General features: G+C 41.6%; 1 protein-coding gene across 5 annotated transcripts in view; it reads right to left on the bottom strand.

Moving 5' to 3' along the window:
- Positions 1-11,948, bottom strand: part of LOC149013978 (uncharacterized) — a 42,830-nt gene extending 30,882 nt beyond the window's left edge. For 3 of the 5 annotated variants that reach the window (XM_089159459.1, XM_089159456.1, XM_089159460.1), the window contains exons 1-2: positions 11,651-11,948; positions 10,768-11,565 (exon numbers count right to left, since the gene is read on the bottom strand). In XM_089159459.1, the coding sequence (XP_089015585.1) occupies positions 10,768-11,473 (706 nt within the window). In that variant the 5' untranslated portion in view covers positions 11,474-11,565; positions 11,651-11,948. The remainder of the gene's footprint in view (positions 1-10,767; positions 11,566-11,650) is intronic. The other 2 variants (XM_089159458.1, XM_089159457.1) reach the window with 2 other exon arrangements.
- Between the last annotated feature and the right edge of the window lie 353 nt (positions 11,949-12,301).

The raw sequence follows: 12,301 nt of genomic DNA, 5'->3' as shown, positions 1-12,301 counted from the left end.
TTCTGCATGGAACCTCACCCAATCCCCATCCCCTCGTGTCCCCTTGGGCCCTCTAGTCTAGTTCAAAGGCTACATCCCTCGCCACTTCCTTACCCTTTGGAAAGCCCTCAACTTAGCTCTCCCCACCCAAACCTTCCTCATTAGCCACCACATCCTGGTTGACCCTACCTGCATTTTCTATAGGAAAGATTCAGAGAACATAGATCACCTTTTTTTCTATTGCCCTTTCTCCCGCTCGCTTTGGTCTTTACCGTCTCCTTTATTTGGCCTTGGTCAAGGCGTCCTCGTGGTTTTGTTAGCAATTGGAATTGGATCTTGAGAATCTTTTTGGGTTCCTCTATTTGCAACCAAGTAGGTAAGCTAGTCTTTTGAGCTACCACTCACCACTTATGGTGGGAGCGCAACCTTAGGAGATGGACCTCCAAATCTCGCCCGTTAGACTTGATTTTGAAGGCCATCTGTTTTGATGTCTCTCCTAGGTTCTCGTCTCTCCGCCACCCCCTGTGGCTGATTCCCTAGGGACTAGGCTTATTGTTAGCTCCTAGGGGCTCTTCGCTACATTTTGATCATCTTTTTGATTGGTTACCCCCCCCTATTCCTCTTTTTGTTTCCTTTTTTAGTATTTTAATATATTATTTATTCACCCAAAAAAACTAAAACATAAATGGGTTGGAATAATTTTGGAAAAGGGTAAAATAAGGGTTTTATCAAAACCCATAGTGGGATGGTTTACTTGGTAATAAGGTATCCAAACTTACCCAAGGTAAGATGGGACGAGAAAAGGAAGCCTATGATTGGGTCTAGAGAGGGTTTAGGCACGTCTAGAAAAGATGTGGGCCGTTATAGGGATCTTAAAGGATCCTGTTAGGGTTTTGAAAATTCTTGGGCAACCTTTCCGATCTCTCTTTCTTTCTTTTCTCTTTCTTTTCTTTCTTCACTTTCTTTCTTTTCCTTCTCTTATTTTCTGCTTTTGGTTGGCGAAAGTCAGAAGAGAGAGAGAGAGAGAGAGAGCCGAGAGGGAATGGAGGGGTGAAAGGTTCTAGGGTGCTGCCAGGGGTGGGGGAGGGGGTTAGGGAGGTGGGGATTCCTAGCTAGCGCAAGAGAGAGAAGGGAAGGGAAGGTCTGAGATGGGGGCTGGAAGTAGGGGAAGCGGCTGGGGGTGCTGCGACTTACTTGGTATGCTGCTGGAGATGAAGAAGGTTGTTGATCTTTGAAGATGGTTGCTGCACTTGAATACTAAAAACTGTGAAGTCCACCATGGCCCTCCTAGAAGGCCACGACCAAGAGATCTTCAATTCTTTATTCAATGCAGACTGTCTTTACAATGAAAAGAATGGCTTATTTATAGCCTTACATCAAAAGAGTCTAACTCTAATAGGGATACTTGAATTAGACTCAACTAGGACTTAGAAACTAACTCAACTAGGTTTTCCTTCATAAGTTAGGATAGCCTTTGCAATTAAATAACAACCACATAAAATAAAGAACTCATCTTGAAATAAAAGACATAATTATCTATAAAGAGTCCTACTTAAAAGAAAGACTATATGACACAAGAACTCATCTACTAACTCAAACTAAGACTTCAAGACATGAATGGATCTGAAAATTAAAACTAAAATTCTGAAATTAAAATCAGCAGCTAATTAGTGCTAGGAAATGCCAAAAATGCTCCTTTTTGGGGTTCAGCCAGCCCTAGGTGCCCAACCCAAGTGGTGTCTTAAGGCCCACACCAGGGTTTTGACCAAGGGGTGCATCCTTGTTCACATCATGTGGTATAACTTCCCACAAGTCCAAGTCTCTGATTTCTTTTATTAATTCTCAGCTAATTTGCTTAGAATGAGGTGGGGGCTTTATATAGCCTTACACTTGAGTGTAGGGTAAGACTCAACCTAGGAAACTTAGTTGTACTCAAACTGGGAAATCAACTTTGGAATTGGACTCCCTTACAACTCAACACGATGTAAACCCAGGTTTTGGGTTATCTTCAGGATCTTCTAATTCAAGTTGCAGCAGCAAATAGGGAGTCTAATGTTTCGGCCAAGGTTTGAAAGGGATTTCAAAGGCGCTGGAGTTTAATTTCAGAACCAAAATTGATAAGGGAATTTAGAATTCAGACTTGAGATCAAGTCCTAGACTAATTAGGAGTTTAGGACTAGGTTTAGAGTTTCGGATGGGCTGGTTGTGGACAGTGGGTTTGCTGGTTTGATAGTTTCAGACTTAGGGTCAAGGGTTTAGAAGACTTAGGACAGATCTGGAAAGTTGGGGCTGAAGCAATTAGGTTTTCAGAAAATCTGGAAAAATAAGAAATTTTCTGCAACTTCAATGGAGAAGATGAATTGCAGAAAATTTTCAAACAGGGGTTGTGGGGAGGTGTTCCTAAGGTAATTGTGATTCTAGGGATAGAATTTGGGAGTCCAAAGTCAGGGAAACTAGGGTTTTGGAAGGATTAAAGAAATCTGCAAACCAATGAAAAAGAGAGTGGTAGGGCGACTCTTTCAATACTCTTTTCCTTAAGCTTGCCGGACCTAGCCGCCCCCAGAACTAGCTTCATAAGATATAAGGAAACAAGGGGAGCGGAGACTTTTAAGGAGAGGGTACAGCGGGCAATCATTAATATGCCTTGGGGAAAGTCATGCACCTGGCCGAGACGGATAAAGGAAAGATTCTCTCACCGAAAACAAGTAAACAAATAATTACTAGTGCTCGATGTGAGGCAACCAGAGATGCGTAATAGTTGGACCTTCAAAGGCCAACTATGCACTGCGTGCTTTCTAAGGCGCGCCACCACAAGCGCAGACCAAGCCTTTCAGGGACCAGAAGAGTTCCTCTCTTGCTTTCAATTTCGATGTCTAAGAACAGAGGGCTTCCTAAAAGTATTCATAGGATAGCCATGGGTTTGATTCACACTCTTATGTTCTGAGAAATATTTACCATCCGAAAAGAGGAAAAAACAGAGTCTTTGTCTAAAGAAATGCGTTGAGAAACGGCAGATGAATAGAACCTTTCCCAAAGCATTCCATCTGATATACGTACTGGTATCACCCTGTGAAGCAAAGTCGGACAAGGGGGAAAGACATGGAATTGATAGGGAACCGTAGCCAAGTGGCTAAGGCATGAGTCTGCAAAACTTCTATTCGTCGGTTCAAATCCGACCAGTTCCTACAGCGCCATTCCACCCATCATTTTTTTACATGGTTAGTGGATAGAACGGGGGCCCCCGAATCAAAGGTTCAAAGCTGAGAATTCTTGGAGTGAGACTTTCTTTATGCAAATTCCAGTTTCATTCATCAGAACCAGCAAAGCCCCCACTAGCTTGAATGGGACTTGACAAGTCGCAACTAGAAGGCCGACGACTACTTTAGTTCAGTAAGGGGGAGGGAAGCGAAGCAAGGCGAGCTTTAGTTGGCCGACCACTAAACAAGCCACCGCGGTAATCAGTTTGGAAAGCTTCGAGGTTCCCTTCATTCGCTTCGCGGGAGCCGCACAGCACATAGCTGGAAGTCAGAGGGCCCGTACTACCTGCCTAACCCTTCGCTCCGAGGGACCGTAGATCCGAAAGCGCCTTCTAAACCACTCAGCAAAAGGGAAGGATTGCAGGTTTTTGTTTAAACTCCAGAACTAGGGCTGAATTGGGGAAAATAAGAGTAGGACTGTATTCTAGGCTTAAGGGCGACCTAAATGGAAGTAAAAAGGGTCCAATTGGGCTGGGAATATAGGTTTCCTAATAGGGTTAAGATTGCAAACGTGGGAAGAAAGAAGAAGGTTCCTAGGGCTTGGAAAGGGGCTGGAGTTTGGAGAATTTAATAGGGGAAGAAGCAGCAAGGGTCTGCGATGGGGTTAGGGTAGTAATCTAGGTCAAACAAAGGGGAATTGGGGCAGGGAAGCTTGTACTTTCTTGAGAAGGGGCTGAAGAGGTGCTCTATGCACAGGGATGTCTTGAATCACCGTGTGCTGAAGCTTGAATGAGAAGGAGAAGGATTTAAAGTGCAGAAACAAAAGCAATTTCCAGCCACAAGTCACCCTCCCAGATATCCCACGACTTCCCAAGTCTTTTCTTCAAGCTCAATTCATCATGACTTCTCTCACGTCTTTCTTCAACTCATATCATTAACTCAAGACTGAGAATTACATTGCAGAAATAGGTTATTTATAGCCTAAAATTAAAGACTCTGACTCAAACAGGGATCTCCTCCTTATAGATGAGATCCAATTACAACTCAAACTGGACTATCAACACTTAAAAAAAAAATCAAATTACTACGAGATTCTAGCCCCTAGATTGGAAACTCTTACAAACACTTATTTGTGACTTAACAAGCAACTTTTAAACCAAATCTAGGACTTAACTAAAAACAGAACTACTTTAAGATAAGGTTCCTAAAATTAAGGAACTCAATCCTAACCAAGGATGCCCATGTCGCCTGGTGTCGCCGTGTCGGCGCCTGGCGACACCGGCGACATGTCGAACATGTCGCTCGACTTGTGGATGTCGCCCGACTTGTGGTTCCTCAAGAAGCGCCGGAGGAGATAAGTTAGAAGGGGAGGGAGAGACGGAGAAGGGAGAAACCGAGCAGAGGAAGAAGGAAAGTAGTAGAACTACGAAGGCTGTGGCCTAGGGTTTCGTCTAGAGGCTCTGTGAACAAATCCGGTTGGTGACTCTCGCCCAACTTGTGGTTCCTCAAGAAGCACCGGAGGAGATAAGTTAGAAGGGGAGAGACGGAGAAGAGAGAAACCGAGCAGAGGAAGAAGGAAAGTAGTAGAACTGCAGAAGCTGTGGCCTAGGGTTTCGTTTAGAGGCTCTGTGAACAAATCCGGTTGGTGACTCTGAGTCTGAGTCTGGTCGGCCGGTTTGAGACACGGGAAGCTCCCATGATCGGACTTAATAGAAGGCAAATTAGGCAAACACAAACCCTACCTGTTCTTGGTTCTCTTCTTCGTCTTCTCTTGCTGTTACGCATGTAAAACCTCTCAATCTAGCTGGTGTTCCGTGTTCCTTAACTTCCTTTTGGATCTCGACTAGGCGGCCTTAATCATCACGCTGAACCGTTCATCACGGCTTGCTTCTGGTTGTTGATGGTTGAAGGAGCAGACTGCAAACGCAGGGGTGTCGACTTTTTCGACTGTCGGCGATATATCGCCGGAAAAGCGATATAATCGGCAATATATCGTCGACGTATTGTAAAGTCGATATCGCCAGGGGGTGTCGTGTCGCCCCTGGCGACACCTCGACATTTCGCCCCGTGTCGGCGATATATCGCCGACACAAGGTACTATGATCCTAACAACTCAACCCTAGCTGAAATAGACTGTAACTCTCAAACTACTAACTCAAACAAAAAAATAAAGATAGATCTCAGACCCTTGGATCAAGGGGATTCTATCAAGACCCCTATTTAGCCCCGGGGGGCTTGAAGAATGACCAAAATACCCCTGGGGTATTCAACCAGCCTTGAATGCCTTGTTGGGTTTGGCTTTGGGCCCAATTTTTGGGGATCCCAACCCAGGATACATCCATCATTCTTATATAAAGACTTGGTGGTGGGATAACAAGGTTCAAGTAGCCATTAAGAATAAGAAATCTAAGCTTTCACACATGGCAAAGAACTAAGGATGTAGAGGATCTATAAGGTATAAGCTGGTTAAAAATGAAGCTAAGAAAATTGTGAGAAAAGCAAGGGAGAGGAAGTACCAAGATTATACAATAAGCTAGCATAAAGGAAGACGTAAAGACTAGTTATAAGATAGCTAAAATTAGGGACAAGAAGACTAAGAGATAGGAAATTTATTTGATGTAACCCAGGGTCTGTGTTTGACCTTCCAAGACCCTCTTTAGTAAGAATTAGCACAAATTAGGGTCTAAACCCTTGCCATTTAGGTTGAAACCTCAGTGGACAGCAGTTGTTTTAACACAAAATACCCTGTGGATAAGGCTATTTGGCAGCCGAAGTCTTAGGGATAAGATTAGGGTAGCCTAGGGTTAATCTGGAAGGGGTTTTAGGGTACGGTCAGGTTAGGTCAAGAGCTTAACAAATGAAAAGTATTGTGTTTTAACAGAGGTGTAAGTGCAGAATTTTCACAAGTTAAGAGTATGGAATCAAGGGTTTGGCTAGGCTAGAACTAACTCTGATTCTGTTGTTTTTTACAATTTCAGAATTAATCCATTAAGGCTACGGTTCAGACTAGGTTTCTTACTTGGCTTAGGACTCTTGATCAGAGGGCTTGGTCCGATTGGGTCGCAACTAGGATGGAGGGTCATCAGGCATAGGGGGGTGATAGTCCTATAGTTTGGGACAGATCTAACAGTTAGATTGCCGTAGATTGACCTTGAACTTTAGGTTTAAGAAAAAGTCCAAAAATTCCAGAAAATTTCTGGAAAACAAAAGAAGTATATGGGGAAGTGAGGAGAAGCATGCGGGTGGTCTAGAAGAAGAGGGACGGGGTAAGGAAGGGGCTGGGGTTGCTGTCTACTTCTTGTTCTTTTTTTTTTTTTTTTTTTTTTTTGGGGGGGGGGGGGGATGAATAATAGTTGTTGTTTACTTCTTCGAGTTGAAGGTAAGCTGCTGTGAGGGTTGAACTGCTGCTGGAATTAAAGGTTGTTTGCTGAAGTGCTGCTGGATTGCTTGCTAGAGCGCAGGAAGAAGAGAGTGAACAGAGAGAACTAAACAACTGCAAGGTCCTACCCAAATAGGACCCTGCTGCACCTTCCTTGGCTGCAAATATCAGTAATTTTTATTCATCCAGACTTAAGAATTATAATGAGTAATGAGGCTTATTTATAGCCTCTACAAGACAAAGAAAGAACTCAACTCAAACTGGGAGACTCAACTAAGACTTGAGACCAACTTAACTAGGGTTTCCTTTCAAAGTTAGGATACTCTTTGACAACCACCCAAATTAAAGGAATTCTTCTTGAGAAAAAAGACTAATCTTATCTGTAAGACTCCTCTTTAGAAAAAGACTCTTTACTTAAGTAAACCACAACCACTAATAAAGACAAATTCCAATCAAAACAAACTCCTAAAAGATAGGGACCCTTAGAGTCTATCTTATCTACGACTTAACTAAGGGAAACCAACTCAATCACAACACAAAAAAAGAAATTAAAATGGATTAGGACTCTTACTAAAATTCTGAATTTAGATTCCAGCAGTGAAAAGGGTCCTCAAATCAAAATACCCCTGAAATAGGGTTCAGCCAGCTTGCTTGGGTTGGACTTGGGGCCCACTTTAGGTTTTGGCCAGGGGGGTCAATCCATGTTCACATCATTATTTTTCTAGGCTACTGAGTGAACATACTTCAGATGTGACTCAAATGACTCAAGTGTCATGGTCTTCTCTTCCTCCCTTCATTGGCACATGGTGATTTTAATGCCACATTGGGATCTCATGAAAAGCATGGTTCAAGACAATTTAACACACATGGGGCAATGGAATCTTATGAAAAGGATGGATGGTGATCTAAGTTGCCCCAATTGGTGCTTCACCACGTAACCTTTGACCATGCTCCTGCTTACTATCTCTCATGCAATCCTAAAACCATCAGACTGTCCCTTCTTTCTTGAACCTTGGGCAAGACCGAAGTTTCCAAATTTTGGAGTGGCTCATGAAGAAAGTTAAATCATCCCTTAGATGGCGTTGATCTACAAATTGAGAGGAAAGGGACGAATGACTCTCTTTTACATGAGGAAGTTTGGGTTGTTTGATTACTGAAATTGTTTTTTTGCATGTTATTGTTGCCTTCTTCCTTCATCGTAAGAGCTTAGTTTCATATGTGATCTAAATTCTAGTATGGAACCAATTGATTCCTTGTGGTAGGAAAGTGCCCCGGGGGTTCAAATTGTGGGATTGGTTTGTGCATCCAGTCGACACACTAATGTTGGGAAGCCTGTGAAGTTCAAATTAAAGCTATCCTTCAATTAGTTTGAGGATTTTACTCTTTGTTTTTCCTTTCAAGTTCAAGATTCAATCTTTATTCACTGTCTTCCAACCAATTCAGCTGCTGCCCAAGATTACATTATGTTTGAACCATCTCATAAATACCCATGCTTCTCGTAATCATCCAAACCACCGAAAACCAAATATCCCTCCAATCTCTTGAAATTCTCTAATCTCCAAAATTTCTTGAAAACTAACCAATATCTAGCTCACAAGATCCTGGAGGAAGTGGTACTAGTGGACATCAGCTTATGCTAGAACTGCAACGAAGAAAGCAGCAGCTCTGCCACCATATCCACCCCCTGAGTTATCCCCTAAAATTAATGCCACCCCCCGAGGCATCCAATTTATCAGTCAAAGCCCCTATTACTAACACTGTTTGTCTTCAGTTAGTTTTTCTTTATAGATTTTCAATATTACCCCCACACTAAACCCTATAATGACTAAAATAACCCCCCAACCCAACCACCCGGCTGGGAATCACCCAACACCAGCCCCACACTGTCGAAAATCACCCACCACAAATAATAAATAAATAAAATACAATAAAGCACCACTGCCCCCACCTCTTCAACCTGACATGAAGAAGTAGATTTCATGATTGGAAGGAGAACCAAGACAACATTACGTCAAAATCATGGTGAACCACCTAAGCTCAATCCCCTTCTCAGCCTCCATCAACTCATCTAGTTTAGGTAGTCCAATGATAACTCTTGATCTAACCCAGCCCACAGTTAACGAAGTGAAGAATTCAACTTCAAGCCCAGACATCAAAGTCTCCAACTTTCCAGCAGTTTTTGATTGAACAGATGGCTTCTTCTTTGTCCAAAGATCCAACTTTCACGGCAGCACTTGCAGCAGCCCTCTCCTGGAGAACTCCACAGCAACCTGTAGCCGGAAAATATTTATAAAGAAAAAAAATTTGCTTTCTGTTTTTGCTCTTCTTTTTCTTCTATCGCATGTAAATAGAACTATTGAGAGGGAGTTGAAAGCATATTACATTTTGGATTCTCATACTCATGGATTATGTGAATCAAAAATAATTCTTATTTCCATTTTTCTTTTAATTTGGTTCCAATTCTAGTGGTAAACAATTTCGTGAGGCATTTAGCAACCTTTGAGGTCAGAGAAGCTCACTCGATCAATAAATTTCACTTTATCTGAATCAGAGGGTAAAAAAATAAAACCATTGATTTTTCAAAATTTTCAGTATTTTTTATAAAGAAAGCATTATCTTTTCTTTAATGGTTTAACGAGTCGTCATTTTGTCGGAATCAGCCGGAAATTGGCCTGAGCCCTAACAATGAAGTATGAACAGGACAGATGAACTCAAATGAGAATGAAAAACCTCAAAGTTCATCCCTTTAATTCCTGGCTTGGCTTCTTCTTACCGTCCCTTTAATCCCTGCCTTGGATTCTTCTGGCTAGCATCGTGCTCCTAATCCAATATTAATCCCAGCAGCACCTCACTCAACCACCCTAGTGGCAACCAAGAAAATCGCCAGAAATTTACTTCTTCACAGCAGGTTGAAGGTGGGGGAAGTGGTTCCTTTTTCTTGGGTGAGTGGCTGCTGTGGGTGGGGGTTATTTAGTCATTACATGGTTACATGTGGGGGCAATATTGGAAATCTATAAATAAAAACTAACTGAAGGTTAACAGTGTTAATAACAGGGGGTCTGACTGATAAATTGGATACCTCAGGAGGTGGCATTAATTTTAGGGGATACCTCAAGGGGAAGCGCTGAAAATTTCCCAAATTAAAACCCAACTCCCTCAAGCATCCCATCCCTTTTCCTACCTAGTTCATCCAAATATCCCCATAGGTTCACCAATAGTTTTTAGTTATCGCATAGCATACCCAAACCCTCCCATAGGATACACATAGGCTCCCAGGTCCCAAAAACATCTCTTTATCAACCCACAGACTATATCCTAACCCTTGGACAGCCCATTATTTGATGGTTCCAACTAAAGAAGATCCTCAAAAGTTAACCCAGACCATGTGTTGCATCACCTTATGTGAGTTCTTATCATCTCTTTTACTCTACTCTTCTCCTAACTCCTAAGAATATATTTTTTATCATTTCATATCTTCTCTTTCTCTTTTCTTCTCATAAGAATAGTTTCTTCTCAATCAAGCTAAAATTCAACAATATCTTCAACAAAAGTAAGTTGAATTATCCCCATCCTCAATTATTCTTCTAATCTTCTAAATCACCCAACCCTAAATTTCTTTTTTCTTTTTTTCTTTTCTACTTTCGCACTCCCAAAAAAATTCAAATTTCAAATTTAGAGCCGCATCAATCTGACTCTTAGAATCATCCCAAACTTTAGGGATTATACCCATATACCGCTACTTAACTTGTCTCCAAGTTCCACAACAGTCCAATCAACTTTTCATCCCATATCTCAATAACCTGCCCCGTCCATCTATACATGACATTACTCTACATTCCTTCAAAACTGTCCAACCACCATAACCTGGCTTCTTATGTATCCAATTGACTGCCCGAAAATCTACAAACCCCAAACCCTTACTTTTTGAGTAGAGAACCTAGAAAGTGGGCCCTAGTTGTACCTCTTCAATCTAGGGTTACATCAAGAAACCACCAAAAATATTCAGCAAGTTGCTCCTACCATAAGTAAATTATTAACATGGATAATGTGAAAACAGGCCCCACTCAAAAATTCAGAGGAAACAAACAACTGATAACGAGATATTTAGCAGAATTAAGATTAATACAGCAAATCAAGAATGATATAGCAGCAGAATTAAATGGAAGCTTTGTCTTGTTGGGGTCCTAAATTGGTAGGGTAGATAAAATATACCTTGATTAAGTAAACTATCCAGAGTCATTGGAACGGTTCCATCGTTCCCACCAATGAACAATTTTCCATCAAGGGCCTTCCTTCTACCCTGATCCTTATCAGACAGACCATCACAAAAGCCACCCCACTGATCCATGCCCACAGGAAAATTTTTGGTGTAACCGGTATGATAGGTCCTATCTAAAGGAGAGAAATTAGAAACTGAGAACATGTCAGAAGCAGACTCATTGGGTACCACAGGGGAAGTGTTATCATGGATCGATGCTGATGTATTCTGGGGATAATATGGCTTTGCTTCAACATAAGAAGTTCTTATGCTCTCTGACTGCTGCTGGTCATAAGGGAAAGGACCAACAGAAGAAGTCACAGTCTTGGGCTTCATATGTGTGCCAAATGAAGGGATAGACCGAGAACCGTAGTGCGCATAATTGCCTGCACTGGAAAAATTGGGGACATGGGTTGAGTCTGGTTCAGAATGGGAATTAGGACCGGCAAATGAATCCGGTAGCGAAGCAGAAGGATGCAAATGGAGCCAATTGTCAAAAGCAGGCCGATAGGAATATGAGTAAGGGTCCTCAACTGAAGGTACAAGTGGGTTTAGGTTGGGCTTCGGAAGGGATCGATCAACAGTGAAAGGCTGTGCTAAAGGCGACAAGTTTGACGATGATGCCGAACTCCCTTGACCGTAAGAACCAAAACCCATCATTCTTCTTTATATGTTGCCGCAATATGTCGTTCGAAAACACCCAACTGATCAAAAACGTAAAACTATCAAACAGCGTAACCAGAAACGTATTCCTGCAATAAAACATAAAAACGGGAGAAATGATAAATGCACAAAGCTTAAAGATTGAAATATTTCAGGACAAAAATGAAAAGATACCATCAGTAAAGATGAGACGAGGAGAAACTAATCGTTCGCGTAAGCGTCTGCCTCTCACCCTGCCAGGGAAAACTAGGAATCGAACGGGAAGAGAATGGGTTCGGAGGTGCTCGCTCTCTACACTCGTAATCGCCCCAGATTCTCGTCTCCCTTTCCGTTTCCCGGGACTCGACGAACGACGACGAGAACAGTGAGTGAATCGGCACCAACAGCACCAAACAAGAAGACGACGACAGTCGAGTGATTTAATTTGATAGACTATATCAGCCTTTCCATTTTTGAGGGTAAAATATGACTCGCTAATGTTAAGTCGTCTACCATAAATTACGGGGAAATTTCAACGCAACCCCTGATATACCTCTTGGAATCAACCAACTTTTTGTATTGCCAAGTAATATTAATTTTAGGATAATAATTACTTTTATTTTTATTTTATTATTACTTTTATCTCTTTTATTTTTAAATTATTAATTCATTTAATTTTATCTATAATTACTAGTGCTCCTCCCTTAGTTACAATGTAGCATTTATATATTTTTTCAAAATTCTAAAAATAACTCTAGAGTTATCTCTTTACTTGTTTACCTTTCTATCAAGTAATAATATTATCCCTAATTAACTATGAAAATAAATTAACCTTCAATCAATTTT

Source organism: Hakea prostrata, chromosome 6 (assembly GCF_041222555.1).
Source record: "Hakea prostrata isolate BN-2017 chromosome 6, UWA_Hpros_2, whole genome shotgun sequence".
NCBI lineage: Eukaryota > Viridiplantae > Streptophyta > Magnoliopsida > Proteales > Proteaceae > Hakea > Hakea prostrata.
The sequence above is the reverse complement of the archived record's forward strand: the minus strand, read 5'-3'. Positions and strand labels throughout refer to the sequence as shown.